This window comes from Pogoniulus pusillus, chromosome 40 (genome assembly GCF_015220805.1).
Source record: "Pogoniulus pusillus isolate bPogPus1 chromosome 40, bPogPus1.pri, whole genome shotgun sequence".
NCBI classification, from domain to species: Eukaryota; Metazoa; Chordata; class Aves; order Piciformes; family Lybiidae; genus Pogoniulus; species Pogoniulus pusillus.
The window spans coordinates 7,674,902-7,698,043 of NC_087303.1; the positions used below are offsets into that span (position 1 = coordinate 7,674,902).

Consider the following 23,142-nt stretch of genomic DNA (forward strand, 5'->3'; position numbering starts at 1 on the left):
TCTGTATGCTCACAGAAAGCAAGGAAAATATCATCAATGAGGGAACCTGCTGAGGAGATACTGGGGACCACACTAGCAGAACAGTACACACAGGGAAAAGCAGGCCCCAGACCTGCTCCTGGTGTTCCCTGAGGACCCACAGAGAGCTCACAGAGAGGGCAAGATGCAACTGAACCCCAAAATTTGCCCTGAGAGCACTGTTGGTGCTGCAGTTATGTCAGACTCCTGCCAGAAGCCCACCTGTGTGGAACCAGGAATGACCACCATAGAAAGAGGAGGGGAACAAGAGACAAGGCTGTGACATGTCTTCTCTCAAAGGATAGTCTTTGGACATCTGGAAGACAAGTGCCCATTTCCTGACACCTTGTCCACAAAGAAGCCCTCAGGAGTGACCAAGGTGCACATCACCTGCATGCATGGGATGCCACTAGTGCTTGAGCTGAGTCTCCTGACTGCACTCATGGGTATCTGACCCAGAAATCCTTGGCACTTACAGAAGGCTTCCAGTGGGAAAGAATGTGACAGAAGGAAGGAAATGTAAATGGCAGCATAGCAGGAAAGCAGGACACAGCCTCTCCCCTCAGCTGGGATGGTTTGCATTTGTCATGAGCTGCTCAGAGAATTCTTCCTTCCATAAAGCTGCCTCTGGGCCTGAGGCACTGCAGCACTGCTATAAAAGGCAGCCCAGCTCTCTGCTCTCTCATCCACTTCTCTCACCTCCTTCTGCTTGGGAACCAGGTGAGTCTGAAGCCTCTGCTCCTCCTTTCTCAGCATCAAGTCTCTTCATGACCTATGACATTAGATGATATGGGCTGTTCTTCTGTGAGAGGAAATGAGGTCTTCTGCAGAGAGAGGCTGGGGCTTAGTTGAGGTGGCCACTGGGCTTTGAGGTGGGCACAGTACGCTGGGCTAGAAGGACCTCCACTGCGGCAGGGTTCATAGTTGTTCCTCATGTTTCGCTCCTTTCTTTCTCTCTGTTCTGTCTCCCAGGTGAACCACCAGCCCCAAGACATGTCCTGCTGCAAGCCATGCCAGCCCTGCTGCCAGCCCTGCGGCCCAACCCCATTGGCCAACAGCTGCAATGAGCCCTGCTGTGTAAGGTGCCAGGACTCCACTGTTGCCATCCAACCATCTGCTGTGGTGGTGACCCTGCCCGGACCCATCCTCAGCTCCTTCCCGCAGAACACCGTTGTGGGCTCCTCCACCTCTGCTGCTGTTGGCAGCATCCTCAGCTGTGACGGAGTGCCCATCAACTCCGGGGGCTTTGACCTCTCCTGCATTACCAACCGCTACTGCTGCAGGCCCTGCCGGCCCTGCTAGAGCTGCTGGCAACAGCCTCTGTTGAGAGCTCCCAAGAGATGAGAACATGGTGCTGGATACAGCTTCAAGACAATGTATTTTAATCTTTGGACCATTCCTGCCTTCTTCCACTCTTGTATCTCTCTTTTCCCTTTGCTGTTCTTCCATGCCAATGTCAGCTTACTGGGACCCATTGGCCTCCCTTCCTCTGTGGGCCAGGCAAATGGGACACCTTGCACCAGGTCCACTCCATCTCAGTGGCTGAAGCTCTGTGCTCCCTATGAGCCATCTCCTTTTCTTCTCTAGACTCATTAAAGCTCTGCTGCATCTAAACCTGGGCCTCTGAGTCATCCTTCCTTCTCTGGCAGCTCTTCCAGTGCTCTCAGGGTAAAAGGTGGAGGATGGGGAGATTCCATGCAAGAGTTTGTGTCACTTGGCAACATGGTCAATTTATTTCCTGTTTTCAGGAATGAACTGATGGTCACTGCTGCCAGGGGATGCTCAGCTGAGTGAGTGTCTCACCCTAGTGTTAGCTCCATTGATCAAAGACCTTGGCTACTTTCCCTCAGCGTACAGGAGGCACTGAAGTATGAGGCTGTTACAAAGCCAATGCAATAAAAAAAGATGAGACGAGGTGCAACAGGAGTCAGCCATTACATGGCAATGATCAGTTCCAGCAAGCAAGAAGTGTGGGTGAGAGGTTTACCAGATCCTCTCTGCTCTGTTTTTCTACCTGCACCTCAGTCCAGCCATGATCAGATGTTTCCTGGGCAGATGTTTCCTCCTGATCATGTACTAAGCCACAACAAAGGAAAAGACACCTGTCATTGATGTCGTCCCCTGGGCTTCCCACACCTCTGAAGATGGTCTCCATGTGTCTTGATACTCTGGGCAGGATGAATGTTGTAAAATTCATTCAGTTGGCGTAACAGGGTTGGGCAGTGTTGTTGTGAATAAGTGACAAGGGTCACAGCTGGAGGATGGTGTGCAGGTGTAGGGCTATTGCACACTGCAGTCAACTCTTGTTCCATCACCACAGCATTTCCCTTGGTTTTATCAAAGTTTGTTCTTTGCTAACTCAAGTGATTCCCACAGTGACACAGAGACAGTGGCAGTGGTGACAGACAGGGCAGGGTAACAAAGCAATTAACATGATATGAGGTCATGCATTGATTATCCTCATCTAAACCAAATCCCCTTGAGATGCACATGGACCTCACCGTGCTCTGTTAGCACCACCATGTGCACCAAGGTCCTTCACCTGAGGCAAGACTAACCCTGACTGATTTCCACAGCAGAATTTTATGTGCACTTTTGGAAACTTTGGAAACTACAGTTTGTAAGTATTGTGATGGGTCAGGATCAGCCTGACTGACAGATCCTCTAGTGCTAACCAGGTGGCTTTTGCTACACTTCTTTCTCAACCTTTGAGGGTTCTGCCATCCATTGCTCTCTGTACAGCATTTAACTCTTTGTTGTATTGTTTGGATTTCCTGTTCTATGATGAGGCATAGAACAGAATCATACAACTGTTTTGTTTGAAAAAGAGCTCTAAGATCATCAAGTCCAACCATAAACACAACACAACCATGGTCATTGAACCATGTCCCCAAGTGCTGGGTTCACTTTTTTTTTAACACCTCCAGGGATGGTGACTCCATCATCTCCTTGGCCAACCTGTTCCAATGCCTGACCACTTATGTCTGAGTATCCAACCTAAGCCTCACCTGGTGAAAATTCAGGCCATTTTCTCTCATCCTATCACCCAAAACTAGTGAGAAGACCCAAGCCCCACATCACTGCTCCATCTGGGGAGCTGTAGAGCCAATGAGGTGTCAACTGAGCCTCCTTTTCTCTACATTAAACACCCCCAGTTCTCTCAGCTGCTCCTCCCCAACCCTGTTCTCCAGACCTTTCCCCAGTTCTGTTGCTCTTCTCTGGACATGCTCCAGCTCCTCAATGTCCTTCTTGGAGTGAGTGGCCCAAAACTGAAGCCAGGATTCCATCTGAGACCTCACCAGTGCCCAGTCCAGGGGACAATCCTTGCCCTACTCCTGCTAGCCACTCCATTGCTGATCCAGGACAGGATGCTGGCACCCCCTTGTAGCGGTTGGTGGGGCGGCAACAGGCATGGACTTCAGAAGGCTTTTCCCCCATGGAGAAATTCATTTGCACAACTTATTTTCCTTATATACCCTTTGTGCTACTTTGAAGCAGGCTAGAATGTTTTGGTGAGAAGAACTAGATTACAGGCTGTGAAAGGAAAACAATGGTGATGTCTATTTCACTCATAGGCTTGCTGAGATGTATATGAACAAGAAAAGCAAAACATAGACAACCACTCTCACTTGAGCTGCTGCTGGGGAACTGGCTGAGCTGCTTCTTACTCTCTAACCTCACCCTCCATTTTTGGACTAATCCACTTAGCTTCCTAACCCCTGGCCAAACCCCCATTCTTCCTTGGGACTGGGGTAAGGTTGAGAGGGGTAGGGGGAAGGTGAAGGGGTGGTTGAGAGCCCCTTCTGGGGACTCAGGTTTTGGGGGGGGGCTGTTGTGTTTCTGTATTACCTTTTACCTTGTATATTTCTGTCTATAACTGTATATACTGTAAATATCTGCTTGTATATTCTGCTAAGCTGTAAATGTAAGTTTCATTCATATTTCCAGAGCTGGCTGAGTCTAGTCTGGGTGATTTCCAAAGTGTGGGGGGGCGGGGGACACCCAAACCATCACACCCTTCCAGTTCTATTCACAGGGCAGTCTATAGATAGGCTTCAGATCACAGCCTTTACTCCCCATGCATACTAATTACATTGGTTAATTAAATCAGACCTACACCCACATTCCTTTTATCTTATCTACCATCTACACCTAGAAGTACCTATTGTTTTATCAATACTGAGCTGAAATATGTCACTCCCATACCCCCTGGCTCATCTTTGGTTGCTGTCAACCAGCACTCCCAGGTCTTTTTCTGATAGGCAATTTCTACCCTTTGGCTCGGGTCTGGAGTGTTCTTGGGGTTGTTGTGATCTAAGCGCAGGACCTGGCACTTGGCTTTGTTAAATCTCATACAATTGACCTCAGACCATCAATTCAACTCGACCAGATCCTTCCTGCCCTCCAGCAAGTCAACACTGTCACCCAACTTGGTGTCATCTGCAAAGTTAATTAGGATGAACTCAATTACCTTGTTTAGATCAAGGATAAAGACACTGAACAGAACTGCTCCCAGCACTGAGCCCAGGGAACACCTCCTGTGCCCTGCCACCAGCTGGGCACAGCTCCACTCCCCAGGACTCTCTGGGCTCAGCCATCAACCAGTTCTTGACCCAGGAAAGCCTCCACCCACCCAAGCCAGCATCAGTCAGGGTCTGCTGCAGGATGCTGTGGGAAGCGGTGCCAAAGGCTTTGCTGAAGTGTAGGCAAACAACCCCCACAGCTTCCCTCATCCCTCAGCAGGTCACTTTGGCATAGAAGGAGCTCAGGTTGGTCAAGCAGGACCTGCCTGGGCCTGGTCACCTGCTTGCCCTCCATATGCTGTATAATGGCATTTAAGATGGTCTGCTCCATCACCTTCCCTGGCACCAAGGTCAGCCTGACAGGTCTGTAGTTCCCCAGACCCTCCTTCTGACCCTTCCTGTGGATGGGCAACACATTTGCCAATCTCCAGTTAGCTGGCACCTCCTCACTGAGCCAGGACTGCTGTAGATGATGGAAAGTGGCTTGGTGAACACTGTCACCTGTTCCCTCAATGCTCTCAGGTGTTTGACCTCTGCGCCCATAGATTGTGTGTACCTAAGTGGAGCAGCAGGTCACCAACCACATCCTCTTGGCCTGTGGTGGCTCCATTCTGCTCCCATCCCTCTCTTCCAGCTCAGGGGGCTGAGTGCCCAGTGAACAACTGCTTCTAAAGTCTGACTGCTGAAGACTGAGTCCAGGAAGGTGCTGAGTCCCTCTGCCAGTTCCTCACCCTTGACCACTCTGTTCTCAGCTGCATCCAACAAAGGGCAGAGATTCCTCTCTGCAAAGAGAGGTACAGAAGCAGCCAAGAATCTTTTTTCCTTTTCTTGTGTCAGAATCCCCACAGGACATCTATTGCACTACCCAACAAAGGGAGACAGCCTGGGAGGCCCCTCAAGCCTGGTTCCTGGGGTCCTCATGGAAGAAGCACAAGACAATTAAGGAAAGAGAAGAAACAAGGACAAATGAAAGACATAAATGGTACCTTCTACAGTCCCAGAACTTCAGGGCTGAATTCATTCAGCAGTGAGGATTGGTATCAGTCACAGTCAGTATGCACAATGAAGCCTCCACTGCCTGTGAACCCAACAAATCCATGGGCTGCTGCAGCTCCAGGAGAACACTCAGTGAACAAACATTCTGGCCACCACCCACCATCTACAGGTAGGTGGTAAGTGGACAGATGGCTGCGATGCACAGAGCATCCCCAGGGCCAGTCCCACCTCTGATGCTCACATGCAGGCCAGGGTCTTCCTAGCACTGCAGTGGTTGGAGATCTGTCATGCCATAGTCCCTGCGTGGCACTGGAACCACCTGGGCACACTGAAGGGCAGGGCCATGCCCTGGCAGTGGGTCACCTTTGCCCAGGTGCCTGTCAGCTTTAACATAGAGTATGGGTGAAGAGTTCCTTAAGTGTTGCTGGGCAGAGGAGAGAACACTGGGGGAGACCTGGCACAGCCTTTGCCCAAGGGAGCTAAGCAAGGGTGAGACACTGTCCAGCTGAGAGAGAACACCACCCAAGCTGGGCAGCCAATGGGTGTTTGATACCATGCAGACATCATGCCTGTTGTATAAGGAAAGGGCAGACTGTGGCCAAGGATGATGGGCTTTGGAGATCAGATTGTGAGCCCTGACACTTCCTGTTCCAGGTGCTTTCTCAGTCTTCTTCCACTTGTTTTGTGCTCCCTTTTCTGCTTGCTGCTCTCTCTCTCCGTGAACTGATCTGCTATTTTTTGTATAATTCCATTAACTCTCCTGATCTCAACCCACAGCCTTTTGCTCATTCTTTTGCTCCTGATTCTCCTTCCACTGATTCACCACTGGGAGGGTGGTGTAGGGGAGATTTGTATGAACACCTGCTTGGGACTCAGCTGCCATCTGAGTCAAATCTACAATAGACATCCACTCAATTGAGCACGCCTTGGCAACAGTGACCACCACTTCATTCCTGAAAACAGGAAATTAATTGATCATGTCAAATTACAAAATCACCTGCAGGGATGTCCCAACCTCCCCTTCCCCCACCTTTTCCCCACAGCAGAGTAGAAGAGTTGCTGAAGGAGAACTCACAGGCACAGGGTTGGATGCATCACAACTTTAATGAGTCTAGAGAAGAAAAGGAGGTGGCTGACAGGAAGAACAGGCACTAAGATGGGGTGAGGCTGTTGCACAGTGTCCATCTGCCTGTCCTGCAGTGGGAGGGAGACCAACAGGTGGTAGGTATTGGGAAGGTTGGTGTTGGGAAAAAGCCACAGTAAAGGGAAGAGAGAAAGAGGAGAGGAGAAAAACAAAACAACTATCTGAAATGCTAAACACATTGTGTTGAAGGTCTGTTGTCTGTCCAGCACCATGTTCCAAGCTGTTGTGGCTTCTTGCCCTAGGATAATGCCAGTAGCTCTAGCAGGGTCTGCAGCAGTAGCGGTTGGTAATGCAGGAGAGGTCAAAGCCCCCAGAGCTGATGGGCACTCCATCACAGCTGAGGATGCTGCCAACAGCAGCAGAGGTGGAGGAGCCCACAACAGTGTTCTGTGGGAAGGAGCTGAGGATGGGTCCGGGCAGGGTCACCACCACAGGGGAGGGCTCAATGACAACAGTGGAGCTCTGGCACTGTCTGCAGCAGGGCTCATTGCAGCTGTTGGCCAGTGGGGTTGGGCCACAGGGCTGGCAGCAGGGCTCACAGGGCTTGCAGCAGGACATGGCTTGGGGCTGGGGGTGCACCTGGGAGACAGAACAGAGAAGAAATAGAAAAAGCAGTAACATGAAACACAGTTATGTTGCCAAGACCCCTTCTTGCTCAGCATACAGTGCCCACCTCAAAGCCCAGCAGCCACCTCCACTAAGCCCCAGCCTCTTTCTGTGGAAGACCTCTGCCCTTTCTTCTCCCAGGAAAAGCAGCTCCCAGCTCTGTACTACAACAAATTATAATCATTAAAGGTCATAAAGTGAGGAAAGACCTGATCTTGAATGATTAATAGAACAGGCTTTGAATTCACCTGGTTCATGAGAAGGAGGTGAGAGAAGTGGATGAGAGAGCAGAGAGCTGGGCTACCTTTTATAGTAGTGCTGCAGCACCTCAGGCTCACAGACACCCTTCTGTGGTGCACCTTATCCTTGGAGTGAGAGCCCTGAGGGTTTGTGGTGGTTTGGATGTACCCCGCCCCCACACTTAGAAATACCTAGCTAGACTCAGTCGGACTCTGGGAATATAAATGAAGCTATTTATTTACAGCAGCACAATATACAAGCAGATATTTACAGTATATACAGTTATAGACAGAAATATACAAGGTAAAAGGTAATGCAGAAACACAACTCCCCTCCCAGAAACCTGAGTCCCCAGGAGGGGCTCTCAACCACCCCTGCACCTTCCTCCTGCCCCTCTCAACCTTACCCCAGTCCAAAGAAGAAAAGAGGTTCAGCCAAGAGGTTAAGAAGCAAAGGTGAGTGGCAGGAGAGGTTAGGGAGGTGCAGCTCAGCCAGAGCCCAGCCAGAGAGTGAAGACAAAATGGCAAGAGTGTTATCTAATGTTTACATTCTTCTTCAGCGAGACTCTGAGGAAAGGAGACATCATTTTCCTTTTTCACAGCCTATGGTCTAGTTTTTCTTACCAAAACATTCTAGCCTGCTTCAAACTAGCACAGGGTTTCTGGGCAGATGCACATTGATGGAAGGAGAAGACTCAGCTCAAGTGCTGGTGGCATCCTTTGCAACCGTGTAATTACTGTGGGCTTGTTCATGGCCAATGTGTCAGGAAATGGAACTGCTCTCATGCTTTTCCTCCGGATGCACAACGACTGTCTTTTGAGAGTACATGCCACATTATTGTTGCTTGCTCCCCACATCTTTCTTTGATGATCATTCATGGTTCCACACAGGTGAGCTTCTGCTGGGAGGCTTTGACCCAACTGCAGCACTGACAGTGCTCTCAGGACAGTTTTGCAGGGCTCATTTACATCCTCCTCTGTGAAGTCTCTGTGGTCCTCAGGTAACAGGCCTGTCTTTTCCTAGGGGTACCTGAGTCCTGTTCTGCCAATGCAGTCCCCAGCATCTCCTCAGGAGAGTTCCCCATTGCTGATGCTGTCCTTGCTTTCTTTGAGCACACAGATTGTTGCATGGTTCCATGCATGCAGGCATGAGCACACAGGTGCCATCCTATACCTGTGTGCCTCTCATCATGATGGCATGTCCAGGCAGGCCCTCCCCGGACATCTCTTTAAGAACCATAGAGCAGTATATTCTCCTGGCCAGACAGAGCCTATCTACTGCCTTTGACCTTGCAGAGATGTGCTTAGAGAACTGCAATGCAACCTCTGCTTCCTCTGACTTCCATTTCTTGCTTTATGTGCAGGGAGAAAGGCCAGGAAAACATTCCTGCCTGTGCAGGTCTTGACCCTGTGTGGATCCATTCATAGAATCATTTTGGTTGGATGAGAGTGTGAAGATCACCAAATCCATCTCTAAACCTTCTACCATCAAGTCACTGTGAAACCAGGCCCCTCCATGTCACATACACATTTATTGTGAATCCTTTCATGGGTGCCGACTTCACCAGTTCCCTGAACAGCCTGGTTCAGGCCTTGACAACCTTTTTTGCTGCAGAAGCCATTCCTTGTCTCCAAACTAAATCTCCCTTGGTGACTATCACCTTGTTCCCCAAAACCTTCTTTTTTCCAAGCTGAACAACCCCAGTTCCCTCAGCTGCTTCACAGAAATCTCCTGCTCTAGATCATTCACTGCCTTTGAAACTTTTCTTTGGACATGCTCCAACACCTCAATGTCCTTCTTGGAGTGAGGGGCACAAATGTGGACTCAGATTTTGAGGTGCAACCACAAGAGTGTCCAGTACAGGGATGTGATCCCTGCCCTACTCCCCCAGGCCACAGCATTGCTGATGCAGGCCAGGATGCTGTTTGCCTTCTTAGACACCTGCACACATGTTAAGTCATATTCCAGAGGCTGTTGACCATCATCTCAGGCCCTTTTCCTCCAGGAAAATTCCATTCACTCTTTCTCCAACACAGAACATTCTTGGTATTGTTGTGACTCGAGTGCAGGACCCAGCACTTGGCCTTGTTGAATCCCGTTGTCCTCTTCTTATCTCTTCAACCTGTCTAGATCCCTCTCTAGATCTTTCCTACTCTCCTGCCAGTCAACATTCTTGCTCAATTGTTATCTGCAAACTGAGGGTGCCCTTGATCTCCTCATTCAGATCATGCAGATGTTACAGAGAGCAAACCTCAATAGTGAGTCATGGGGAACACCACTTATGACCAGCTACCAACAGGATTGAGCTGTATTCTTCATCACTCTTTGGGTCTAGTTATCCAGCCATATTTTATCCAGCAAAGAGTACTCCTGTCCAAGTCCTGAGCAGCCTATATATCCAGGAAATACTCTGGGAAATGGTGTCAAATGCTTTATTGAGGTCCTAGCAGACAGATGCAGAATCTTCCCTCACCTGGCAAGTGAGTGACCTTATCATAGGTGAGATTGGGTTAGTCAAGCTGGATCTGCACTTCATAAAGCCATGATGACTGGAACTGATCATCTGATTGCCCTTCATAAGCTTCATAATAGCACTCAAATGATCTGTTCCATGATCTCCACGGGCACTGAGGTCAGACTGACAAGTCTGCAGTTCTCTTTTGGTCCTTCTTGTAGGTGGGTCTAATCTGCAGTCATCTGGGACCTCCAAGGTTAGCCAGGACTGCTGCTAAGTGATGGAAAGTGTCTGGCGAGTACTTCTGCTAGTTACCTCAGTTCTCTTGGGTGGATCTCAGCTGGCCCCTTAGACTTGTGTGCATCTAAGTTGTGCAGTAGATCACTGGGTTGTGAGGCTTTCATTCTGCTCTCCATCCTTATTGTCTCATTGGGGGCTCTGGGCTATTAAAGTCTTCCTATTAAAGACTGAGGTAAAGAAGGTATTAAGTGCCTCAGCCTTGGTCATTAAGCTTCCTCTTGTATCCAGATGAGGGTGGAGTTTCCCCTTAGTCCTCCTTTTATTGCAATGCATTTATAGAAACATGTGAGGCTTTTTTCTTCTCTTCTACAGCAGCAAACATTGTAATTTCTAGCTGGGCTTTGTCCTTTATAATTTTCTCACTCTGTAGCCTTAACAAACATTCATAACCTTGCTGATGTGTCTTCCCCTTATTCCACAAGCCATAGGATTTCCTTTTCTTCCTGAGTTCCAAAGTTCTCTGTTCAGCCCGCAAGGCTTGTCATACAAAACACCAGGAAGGCCTGCTCCAGCACCTCAAAGATTTCCTGCTTGAGGAATGTCCAACCATGCTGGGCTCCTTGGCCCTTCAGGACTGTCTCCCAGGGGGTTCTGTCAGCCAGTCTTCTAAACTGGCTGAAGTATGCCTGCCAGAAGTCCAAGGTGGTAGATCTGCTGAGCCCCCTCCTTACTACCTGAAAATGCGAAACCCGCCAGTTCAGAATTGTTGTGCCCAGGATGGCCTCCCACCTGCACATCACATAAAAGTCTTTCTCTACTCACAAAAAACAGGTCTTGTCAGCTGAAGTTCATGCTTGAATCTTGGAAATTTGGGACTATGGATCCATCTGGGAAACATTGAGAGTGCATAGGCCAAAACATGGAAGAAGAGTGATGGGTGGTTAGGGAAAGAAATGCAGGTGACAAGAGTCTGAGAGAACCATGGGAACAGGTGGTTCTTTTCTGTCATCAGTTCTGCCGCACAAGTGTGGCAGAAATGGAGACTTAACCTAGGTTGGGGCTGAGCACTAACACCTAGCCTTCAAGCTGTTCCTGGGGGAAAGAAGAGTTGGTCTGCACAGAAGCCCCTTAAAAGCACCCTTTGGAAATGATGTGAGCAAGTCCAACAGAGGGAAGGAGTGGTGCTCAGCTAGGGAAGGAGAGGTGCTCAGCTACAGTACGTGTGACTTAGACCAACTACCCTATGTCTCACATTGTGCCAACTGTAAAACAACAACAACTGGGGACTCTGCCAAGGAGAAGGTGGAGGCCACACTGGCACAAGAGCATTTCCTGTGAATCTGGTCACAAACAAACCCACAGGAATGATGCATGTACACATCACCTGCATATATGGGATGCCACTAGCAATTGAGATGAGTCTCCTGCCTACATTGACCCAGGTCTGCCCTGGAAACCCTTGCAGCTCTCATCATGGCACTGAGAAAAGCCTTCCAATGGGAAAGGACATGACAGAGAGCAGGAAATGTAAATGGCAGCAGAGCAAGAAACCAGAACACAGCCTGCCCCATCAGCTGGGATGCTTTGCATTTGTCATGAGCTACTCAGAGAATTCTTCCTTCCAAAGCTGCCTGAGGCACTGCAACACTGCTATAAAAGGCAGTCCATCTCTCTGCTCTCATCCACTTCTCTCACCTTCTTCTGCTTGGGAACCAGGTGAGTCTGAAGCTTCTGCTCCTCCTCCTCCTTCAACAACAGGTCTCTACTTCATGTATATCTTTGCAGATAGGGGTTGCCTAGCTGGGTCCAGAGAGTGTCTTGCTTCAGGAAAAGGAAGGGGAGAGAAGGTCTTCTGCAGAGAGAGGCTGGGACTTAGTTGAAGTGTCTCATGGACTTTGAAGTGGACAGTACATGCTCGGTTATGAAGGGCCTTGGCTCACCTGTGCTTGGGTCAAATGATACTTCTCATGTGCCTCAATTTTTTCTTATTTGTGCTTGCCCTCTCTCTTAGGTGCATCTCCAGCCCCAAGCCATGTCCTGCTGCAAGCCCTGTGAGCCCTGCTGCCAGCCCTGTGGCCCAACCCCACTGGCCAGCAGCTGCAATGAGTCCTGCTGCGTAAGGTGCCAGGACTCCACCGTTGTCATTGAGCCCTCTCCTGTGGTGGTGACCCTGCCTGGACCCATCCTCAGCTCCTTCCCACAGAACACCGTTGTGGGCTCCTCCACCTCTGCTGCTGTTGGCAGCATCCTCAGCTGTGACGGAGTGCCCATCAACTCCGGGGGCTTTGACCTCTCCTGCATTACCAACCGCTACTGCTGCAGGCCCTGCTAGAGCTACTGCCCAAATCTCTGCACAAGAACATCCAAGACATTAAATTATGGACAGAAGATAAAGCTCCAAGCCATTGTTGCCTCCTTCTACTCTACTCTCTTTCTTCTTTTCACTGTCACTCTCATCCATTGCCAGCCTAGTGTGGACCACTCAATGCCAGCATGCTGACTGTTGGCCTCCCTAGCTCTGACGGTCAAGCAGATGGACACTGCAACAGCCCCACCCATCTGAGTGGGTGAAGTCCTTCATGCTTCCTATAAGCCCCCCTTTTTTTTTCCTCTAGACTCATTAAAGTTGTGCTGCATCCAAGCCTGGGCCTCTGAGTCTTCCTTTCTTCTCTGGCATCTACCCCAGTCTACTCAGGGGAAAAAGTGAAGGAAAGGGAGTCTGCAACTTCCTGTAGGGGATTTTGTCACTTGGCAACATGGCTAACTAACTTCCTGCTATCTGAGGGCTGAGGGTCAGGAAGGAAGGGACAGGGACAGGCTCTGCTTGCTTGTGTCTTGGGATAGGACAAGGGGCAAAGGATGGAAACTATAGCACAGGAATTTCCACCTCAACATGAGGAAGGACTTCTTTACATTAAGGGTCACAGAGCACTGGCACAGGCTCCCCAGAGAGGTTGTGGAGTCTCCTTCTCTGGAGACTTTGAAGACCTGTGCAAATGTGTTCCTATGTGACCTGCACTTGATTTTGTGATCCTGCTCTGGCAGAGGGTTAGACTTGATGATCTCCAGAGGTCCCTTCCAACCTCTAACAATCTGTGATCCTGTGGTGGAGTCACCATCCCTAGAGATATTCAAGGAATGTGTTGACATGGCACTTTGGGACATAGTTTAATGGCCATGGTGATATCGTGTTGACAGTTGGATTTGACGATGTTAGAGGGATTTTCAAACTGAAACGATTCTATCATTCTGTGATTCTCTGGTGTCGTACTGCAAACAGGACAGAGGCTCTCCCATTGCAAAGATACTGAAAGAGCAGACAAGGGTTGACAAGTACTTTCTTGCACTGGGGGAGGTTTCCCTCAGACAGACAAACAGACATAAGAAATACATGTTTTACAGTAAGAAAAATCCTGGAAGAAGCTCCACAGGGGCATGGTGTAGTCCCCATCAGGAGATTTTCAAGATACAGATGGACAGGGTGGGAGATTATCTTATCCTGGCTCTTTTTCCCATCATGACCTGATGATCATTCAAAGCTCATTCCAACCTGGAGTATTCTATCATTTTACAGTCCTTTCCAGGGTGTCCTTCAGTCACTATATATTTTTTTTAATGTTTGTTTGGTTGTTTTTTTGGTGTTGTTTTTTTCTTTCTCTGTTTGTTTGAGGTGGGAGGTGGGGGGACTAATATTGGGCTTGGTTTGGTTTCACAGCAAACAGGCTGCTGCATGGCTAATGTTCTTTTCATTCCTAGACTTGTTCAGCTATGCAGACATCCGCTGCAGGCAGGGAATTCAAAGAAGGACATGAACATTTGAACTTCCTCTCCCAAAGGCTTATTGTGATGCTCGAGAGAAGGGAGAAGCCCCAAAGAGTCTGCAGGTCCATATTAGACTTGCGTGTGTGGCAGCAGATGAACGTACCTGAAGCAGTGAGTTGATTCTCAGGGTTTTCTCCATGTCATTTCTCTTGTGTGTTGAAAGGCTTCTCCCTGAGGTCTACTGCCTGAGTACAGCACAGAGAGTGGCCTTGGACCCATGCTGGGGTGGTGCCTTCCTGAGCTCAGTAGCATTCCTCCTCCTCCCAGTGTAACTGCCTAGACTGGTCATGTGCCCTGCAGAGCCCAGTGTAAGGGGAGATGTTGTGTTGTAAGGGCATGGCCTTTCCCTTTGGTGTGCCCACCTGTTTCTCATGGTGCATAGGGTCTGTTGCTGGACAGATCTCCAAGGACCAGGGACTGTGGTGTTGTGAATGCCTTGGTCTGCCTGTGAATAGCAGAGGTGGTGTGAACAGAGTTAGGGCTGGGCCTGCCTCAGAGCACCTGGGGAGTTCAGGCAGGGTCATTCTCACTATTCATGTGGGCTTCATTTAGTGCCTGTCTTGTGCCTCTGAAGGTGTTCAGTGGCCATGGATTTCCCAGATAGAGAAAGATGGTGTCTATTCCTAAATATAGTCAGGAAGAACATGAAGGAATCGTCATTTTTTTCCATAGGGCATGCCATGCCTGAGCACTAATCACACATCTTTGTTGCGGTGAGGCAGATCTCGCAGAGAAGGGCTGAACTCAATATGCAAGGACACTGCACAATCCGATGTGGATCAAAAGCGAGTGACAACTTTATTTAGTAGATGAGCGCTTATATGTGTTACAGATAATATATGCATACATGTAAGAAGCTAAATGGCTGAATCTCTAAATACCCCATTTGCATGGTGCACCTACTTGCTACGTGCAGCTGCAAGCAGCAAACCTACTTCTTATCTCATTCAGAGTTAGCTGTATCCTGCTCTGCTTGAGTTGTCTGCTGACTTGTCAAGGACAGTGCCTCCCTAGCTAGTTATATCAAATGCTGCCTTTGTTTATTCAATATGCCTTTGTTTCTTCAATGTGGCCTTTGTTTCAGTGTGGCCTAGCACAGCCTTAATTTAGTTCTATATACTCATACTGTTTGCCCACCTCTAAGTCATGTCCATTTTCCTTTAGCCATTCTGCAACACTTTGTGGGTCTAAAGGCCAAGAGTTCAAAGAGATATTTCCAGTGTCATTGAAAATCACACTGAGTTATTGGCAACAAAAGTGAAACCTGGAGTCCTTTTTGTGTGGAAAAAGACCCCCAAAACAAACCATGAGAAGGCAGGTCACTGCGCTGTGGAGCCCCCAAGTTGCTGTGGGGTTGTTCTGTGCTCTGCAGCCATCCGTCCACTTACTGCATGCCTGTAGATGGTGGGTGGTAGTCAGAAAGTCTGTCCTTGGCCACAGGTTCTCCTGGAGCTGTAGCAGCTCATGGATTTGTTGGATTCACGGGCAGTGGAGATTTCACTGCATTGTGAGTGCAATCCTAACTGGTAAATGACCTCAGCCCTGCATGTCTGGAGTGCAGTTGGGCCTTATCAGAACTTGAAGGACAGTAGTAAGTGTCATATGGCTGTGTCCATGTGTGTTGGACGTGGAGACTGAATGGGGCAATGGATGGGAAGGTGTGGTGGAGGGGCAGCAGCCCCAAAACTGAGGCTTTTCTATGCCTCTACATGCCCAGACATGTTTTTCTGCTGGGACCCACGAGGCAGCAAACAAATTGTGTAACACACACACGCCCAGCCTGTGTACCCCTGGGGTCCACCCAGGTAATCCCCTATTGGGAGGGTCCAGGCATATCTCTATTGCAATTTGGGGCAAGGTTTGGCCTACAGCCAACCTGATTGGTCATGTTAGATGTCCAACGAGCCACGAATCTCAGCCCCAGAGCCTATAAAGAGGGGTGCATAGCAGCACGACATGGTCAGTCAGTCCTGTTCAGTCTGGTCAGATGGTCCAGACTGTCTACCAGCTCAGAAGCTTAGAGCATATAGACTCAGCTCTGATCCACAGCAGCGCCCTGCTGCCCTGACCCACTTGCACTGGCCTAGACACAGGATCAGGCCTGACTCACTTGCAAGCATTACAGAGGCTTAGACCTCATGCATTGATCTCAAGGCGCAGCCAAGCTATCTGCAAGCCCTCTGAGAAGCAGAGCATATTCATGCCTGCACCATACATATATGGGGAGCCAAGAACCCCCTGCCTAAAGCCTAGAGCTATCTTGATTCATCTGCGGAGTTAAATCTCCCTGCAGCACAGCATAAATACTGCTTGCCAGCTATCCTGTAACTCTGGAGAGACCCAGAGCCCAGAAGACCCTCAGACTGTCTGCAAACCTGCAAACGCAGCCTGCTAGCTTCTCAAACCGTGTCAGAGGCCACATGGGCAAATCCTTCTCCTGCACCTGGAATCCTGCCAGCTGACCATCCCTGGACACACACAGCATCCAGAATCCGCAGCACCGAGGCAGAGATCACCCCAGGAGTGAAGGTTAGAGAAAACTCAATTTACTCCAGAGACTGGGAAAACCCTTATCAATTCCCCTTGCAAGCCGGGACAAATCTCCAGCTCCATCAAGTCCCCAGAGACTGAGGCACATGCTCAGGCAGAATCCCGGGGGAGGGTGATTTCATGATTAATACTTAAGAACAGCACACATACGTAAGCTTCAATTCTTTAGTAATATAAGTTACCTCTATTGAAGAGCACACATAGTTTCAGCCCTTGCTGGGCAAGCACTAGAGCTGTTAAGAGGCATTAAGCCTAAGAATCTTTCTCTCTGTCAATAATTGTTAATAATTTGATATTTCCATTCAATAATCAATCCCTGTAAATATATCCCAAAAGCTATTTTCATAAACTTGCATAACGAACTTGATTTCATAGTGGTTGGGGGTGGTATAAATTTGTAAATATTAATTTTAATAAATAATTTTATAAAAAATCAAAACCGCCTCAAATTAATTTCTCACCTCCCCCTAACAGGGAAGGAATAGAGAAATCCCCTCCATGACAGAAAGAAATGGGGAGGTGAAGATTTACACTGTTCTTAGATATTGACATTTTCTCTCTCCATCCTTTCCACACTCCCTGACAGTCACTGACTGTGTATTAGACAGAGATGTCTTCTCAATTCCAAGAGCCAAAACCAAAATACCATATAGGGAGAAGGAATGGAGCACACTGCTAGAGTTGCCAGAGAAGGAAGGAGGATTCAGAGGCCCAGGCTTGGATGCAACATGAATTTAATGAGTCTAGAGAAGAAAATGAGGTAGCTGACATGAAGAACCAGGGTCTCTCCCCACTTAGATATGGTGAAGCTGCTGCACAGTGCCTGGCCTGCATAAGGTGGGAGGCCGACAAGTGCCCCCTAGTCTGGCACTGAGAGGGAGACAAAGGAAAAAGGAAGAAGGAAACAATGGCTCAACGCTCTAAATACAGTGTTCTGAAGCTGTATACTCAGCCCATGGGCATGTCCTGAGGTCCTGTTGGATGTTCTTTGAGGACATTGCCAGCAGCTCTAGCAGGGCCGGCAGGGTCTGCAGCAGTAGCGGTTGGTGATGCAGGAGAGGTCAAAGCCCCCAGAGTTGATGGGCACTCCGTCACAGCTGAGGATGCTGCCAACAGCAGCAGAGGTGGAGGAGCCCACAGCAGTGTTCTGTGGAAAGGAGCTGAGGATGGGTCCGGGCAGAGTCACCACCACAGCAGATGGTTGGATGGCAACGGTGGAGTCCTGGCACCTCACGCAGCAGGGCTCATTGCAGCTGCTGGCCAGTGGGGTTGGGCCACAGGGCTGGCAGCAGGGCTGGCATGGCTTGCAGCAGGACATGTCTTGGGGCTGGAGGTGTATCTGGGACAGAAGACAGGACGAGGTAGAAAATGAGGAGAGAAAACATAAGAAGTAGCACAGCTGTAAAACACAGTGCAGCCAAAATCCCTGCTGGCCCAGCATAGGCTGATCATTTCAGCTTCAGCTTCTGCAGAAGGCCTTCTCTACCCATCCTCCTCACAGGACAAGCAGCTCCCACCTCTGCAGTAGGACATTTCCTATCAGCTGAGACATACATCAAAAAGACATTGAAGGAAGAGGAGCAGAGGCTTCAGACTCACCTGGTTCCCAAGCAGAAGAAGGTGAGAGAAATGAATGAGAGAGCAGAGAGCTGGGCTGCCTTTTATAGCAGTGCTGCAATGCCTCAGGCCCAGAGGCACCTTTGTGGAAGGAAGAATTCTCTGAGCAGCTCATGACAAATGCAGACCATCCCAGCTGATGGGGCAGGCTGTGTCCTGCTTTCCTGCTCTGCTGCCTTTTCATTTCCTTCTGTCACATCCTTTCCCATTGGATGTCACCTCTCAGTGCCAGGGTAAGAGCCCTGAGGGTTTCTGGAGCAGGTACATGTCAACATAGATGGGAGACTCAGTTGAAGTGCTAGTGGCATCCCATGCATGCAGGTGATCTGCACCTTGGTCATTCCTTTGGCCTTGCTTGAGACCAAGTTTTGTAGAAAATTTGTGCTATTCATCCAGATGCCTGAAGAAAAAGTCATGTCTATCTGGTCAAGTCCTTGATGACTGGAAAAGGGGAAACCATCCCCATCTTCAAAAAGATAAAAAAAGGAAGACCTTGGAAACTTTAGGCCAATTAGTCTGACCTCTGTGCCCAGCAAGAACATTGAGAAGATCCTCCCAAATGCCTTCCTAAGGCATACAGGAAATAGAGAGTTGATTGGTGGTAATCATCATGGCTACACAAAGGGGAAATCCTGCCTTGTAAACTTTGTGACTTCCTATGATGGAATCACAACATCAGTGGATAAGTAAAGAGCAACTGATGGGATCTACCTGAGCTTGTGTAAAGCATTTGGCACTGTCAGTGGCATCCTGGTCACCAAGCTGGAACAGCATGGATTTGAATGGAGAGCCACTGACTAGATAGATAGATGGCTGCACTCAGTGCTGGGAATCAACATCTCAGTGTCCAAATGGAGACCAGAAACAAGTGGAGTTTCTCAGGGGTCAGTACTGACACCAGTGCTGTTTAATATTTTTGCAAGAGATGTAGAAAGTGGGATTGAGGCACTCTCAGCAAGCTCGTGGATGACACCAGATGTGCTATGGTTGACACTCTGAAAGGAAGGAATCCATGCATAGGGAATTGGACAGGCTTGAGGGTTCGGCCCAAGCCAACCTCATGAAGTTCAACAATGCCAAATGCAAGTTCTTGCAACTGTCTCAGGATGATTCCAAGCACAAATTCAGGTTGGGCAAGGAGTAGCTGAGAGTGGCCTTGATGAGAAGGACTTGGGGGTATCAGCTGGTGCTAAACTCATGAGCCGGCAATGGTCACTGGCAGCCCAGAGCCATATGTGTGCTGATACCTCCAATGCAGGGAGAGCAGCAGCACAGGGAGAGGATTCTGCCCCTGTGCTCTGCTGAGAACCTATCTGCAGCACTACTCCAGGTTTTGAGGTGCCCAACACAAGAAGGACCTGGAGTTGCTGGAGAGGGTCCAGAGGAGGCCACAAAGATGATTGGAGGGCTGGAGAATGTCCAATCTGGGGATGGGCTGCAGGTGTTGGGGCTGTTCACCCTGCAGAAGTAAAGGTTCCAGGGAGACTTAGAGCAGCATTCCAGTACCTGAAGGGGGCTACAGGAGCTGGGGAGGGACTTTTTACAAGAACTTGTAGTGACAGGACAAGTTGTGATGACTTTGAGCTGGAGGAGGGGAGATTGAGACTGATGATTAGGAAGAAATTCTTTACAGTGAAGGTGGTGAGACACTGGAACAGGTTGCCCAGGGAGGCCATGGATACCTGTTCTGGATGGCCACTAGCCCAAAACCATGCCCTGGGGTCAGTGACTTGACGTCCAAGCTAATGCATGGTGCATATGAGGTAAGTGCAACCTGACCCTTGCAACACACCTATGAATGTGTGTTTGACTATGTTTAGACAGATCTGATTCTGTAGGTTAAACTACCAGTTTTACATCTCTGCTACCTTTGGCCACTCATTGTCTTTAATTCTATATTTATACTGGCCATGATGGTGAGCAACTTGCCATATTTTACCTGGTGAAGCAACAAGAGCCACTGCTGAGGTTGCAGCTGAAGAACCTCTTCATAGCAGCAAGATGTTGAGAAACATGTCTGGAGCCCACTGGGGCAATACTTTATTACAGCCAGAGCTACTTTTTATACCATATGTGCTAGTTTGAAGCAAGCTAGAATATTTTGGTAAAAGAACTAGATAACGGGCAGTGAAATGAAAACAATTGATGTCAACTTCTCTCACAGTCTCGCTGAGAGCTCTGGGAAGAAGAAAGACTTTTTCTCCATTTTGTTTCTCACTCTTGCTTTTGCCTTAGACCTGGTCACATCTCATTAACCCTGCTCCTACTAACCTTGCTCCCTAACCTCTTGGCTGCACCTCTCTTCTTCCTGAGAACTGGGGTAAGGTTGAGAGGGCCGGGGGGAGGTGTTGGGGTGGTTTGAGAGCCCCTCCTGGGGACTCAGGTTTCTGGGAGGGGAGTTGTGCTTTTGTATTGTTTATCCTTTGTATATTTCTGTATATAATTGTATATAACTGTATATATTGTAAATAGCTGCTTGTAAATTCTGCTAGCTGTAAATAAATTGCTTCATCTATATTCCCAGGGTCCGTCTGAGTTAGCTGGGGCAAATTCAAAAGTGGGGGGGGGGGCGGGGTAACCCCCAAACCATCACACCATAATACAGACAGAGCATTAACATAATACAAATGATGTACAACCTTGTTTTTAACAGACTTTCCCTTTCATCTTCTGTTTTTCCCAGGCCACCTGGGAAAAGCTGCTACTTCTCTCCCACGGGGCAGGTATCCTGTAGCTTCTGGAAATCAACACAGCTCATTATTTTTTTTTTTCTTACATTTCTCCTCCTTGCATTCCCTCAGCAAGCTACAAGGCAGCTGAGCAGAGGACTGTAGGGATAAGAGGTGTTCCAAACTGCTAGAAGCTGCAGACAAATGGCAAGCAACCTGAGCACTGGAGATACTCAAGCTGCAGCCTGCCAGTCAGCATTTTCACCTGCCTGCAAGGTGCAGAAGGGATGCGCCCCTCACAGAGAAGCAAAGCCAAAACACCAGCAGCCCCAGCACAGTGCTCTGGGAAAGATACCTTACAGAAGCACGTAGCCACGAGCAACCCGGCAAAGCTAAATTTACTGGCATCCATTGCCTAGAGTCCCCTTCGGGATAAGCTGGCATCTTGCTAAGAATCTCTTTCTTATTTGAGTTGTTGTTTGCACTCTCTGGATTTTCCTAAATTGCCCAAACCATTGAATGTTCCTCTTTGTCCGCACCCTTCTGCCGCTGAACACCTACAGATCTGTGCTGCTTTGGGGCTAACTGAAATATTTTGATGAGAGAAATTAGATCTTTGGCTGTGAAAAGAAAATAAGGATGAAATCTGTATAACTCATTGGATTGTTGAGAGGGATAAAAACGCAAAATATCAACAAAGTCCACTCACTGTGCCTTGAGAATTTACCCTGTTCACTTCTCTACCTGACCTGTGTAACTTGATCTAATAATTTCCTTCTAACTTCTTATCGGCTCTGATATCTCACTTCTGATTTTGGCAATGAATCATGAGCTTTGTGGGGCTTATCTGTTTATTTGTCAGCGATAAGGGGGTCGGAAGAAAGAAGGGGTGTTGTGGATTTTAAAGAGTTACAGAATGAAGCTCTCAAACAAGTTGGAGAGAAAACAGAATTATATTTGGTAAGAGAGATACAGCAGGAAACTGCAAAGCAGATACAGCATCCATAGCAACCCCCTTGAACTTTCCCCCAACCCAAAACTCAACCTATAATCCCCAGTGCTCCAATCCTTCCCCCCCATGCCTCTGCCATCCATAGCCTAAACACAAGGCTCTGGAGGCCCCCAAACAGGCCTACTCCTTAGGTGTTTGTCCTGACAAAGGCAGCTCCTGCCAGAGCTGGAGGGGGAGGAAAGGAGAGCGAGCTGCCCTCACCCTGAGTTTATACAGAGGTAGCAGAATTAAGGGATTGAAGATCAATTTTCTAGTCCCTAGAGGATTTTTAACCCTATAGTCCCCAGCCTGGGACAGGGGAGTTGGTTGTGAGCCCTTCTGGGCAATCTCTCTGTCTGGGAAGGATTTTGAATGTTGTATTACTTCTAACTTGTACAGAATTGTAAGTATCTGTATATATTGTGTACATCTGTTTGTAAGTTCGTGCTATGCTGCAAATGTAGCTTCATCTTTACTTCCAAGCTGTTTGAGTTAGTCTGGTGAATCCAAGTGTGTGTGTGGGAAAGTTCCCAATCCACCACAAAATCGGTAAATGGATTTTAGTCATATTTTTATGGAACTTTTGGGTTAATAAATTAATGTATTTATTAATTGTTCCACCAGTTATCAATATTAATAACCATCTATAACAATAGCCCATCCCTGAAGGTGTTTAAGGCCAGGATGGAAGAGGCCTTGAGCAGCACAGTCTAGTGGAGGCTGTCCCTGCCCACCATAACGGGGTAGGAATTAGACGATCTTCAAGATCTCTTCCAACCCAAACCATTCTATGAATCTAGGGAAGATTACCATGTGAGAAGTGTCCCTTGCTGCATCCAGGGATGCTTTTCCTCCCTTTACACCTCATTAATGAAGAAAGGGAGAGGAACTGGACCCAATCTAGAGACAGCACAAGGCTTGAAGCCACATCGAGATGTACCAACAGGCAATTCTCAACCAACTCATAGTTGTCATCTGTAGAGCTTTTGATATCTCCTCTGGAGTTCTCAGGAAGGTAAGCAATAAATTTAGAAGACCTTAGCACTCTCTCGTAGTCTAATGATCTTCTAAGGAGTCTGGGATTGTCGTGGAGGGCCTGTAGGCCTGAAAATAGGCTTGTTTATGCCTTGTCCTGGACATGTTTTTCTGCCCAAACCAGAGGTAAACACATTAAATGGATAAAAGGGACACAACAGACCTGGTGCCACAAAGTCTGGGCTGCCAGGACCCCTGGTTGTAAATGTGTTGTGTAAGCCCCCACATGCCCAACT

General features: G+C 48.5%; 2 protein-coding genes and 2 pseudogenes across 2 annotated transcripts; 2 read left to right on the plus strand and 2 right to left on the minus strand.

The window, feature by feature from the left end:
• The first annotated feature begins 605 nt into the window (after positions 1-605).
• LOC135191678 (feather keratin Cos1-2-like) lies at positions 606-1,632 on the plus strand (annotated as a pseudogene).
• Positions 1,633-6,671: 5,039 nt separating this feature from the next.
• On the minus strand, positions 6,672-7,239 carry LOC135191975 (feather keratin Cos1-1/Cos1-3/Cos2-1-like). Its single transcript, XM_064174730.1, has one exon. The coding sequence runs from the start codon at positions 7,237-7,239 to the stop codon at positions 6,940-6,942; it is 300 nt and encodes a 99-aa protein (XP_064030800.1). The 3' UTR covers positions 6,672-6,939.
• Positions 7,240-12,254: 5,015 nt separating this feature from the next.
• LOC135191814 (feather keratin Cos1-1/Cos1-3/Cos2-1-like) lies at positions 12,255-12,554 on the plus strand. The gene has a single exon (XM_064174414.1). It carries the CDS (start codon positions 12,255-12,257, stop codon positions 12,552-12,554), a length of 300 nt encoding a protein of 99 aa, XP_064030484.1.
• Positions 12,555-17,361: 4,807 nt separating this feature from the next.
• Positions 17,362-18,326, minus strand: LOC135191694 (feather keratin Cos1-2-like; annotated as a pseudogene).
• Positions 18,327-23,142: the final 4,816 nt, after the last annotated feature.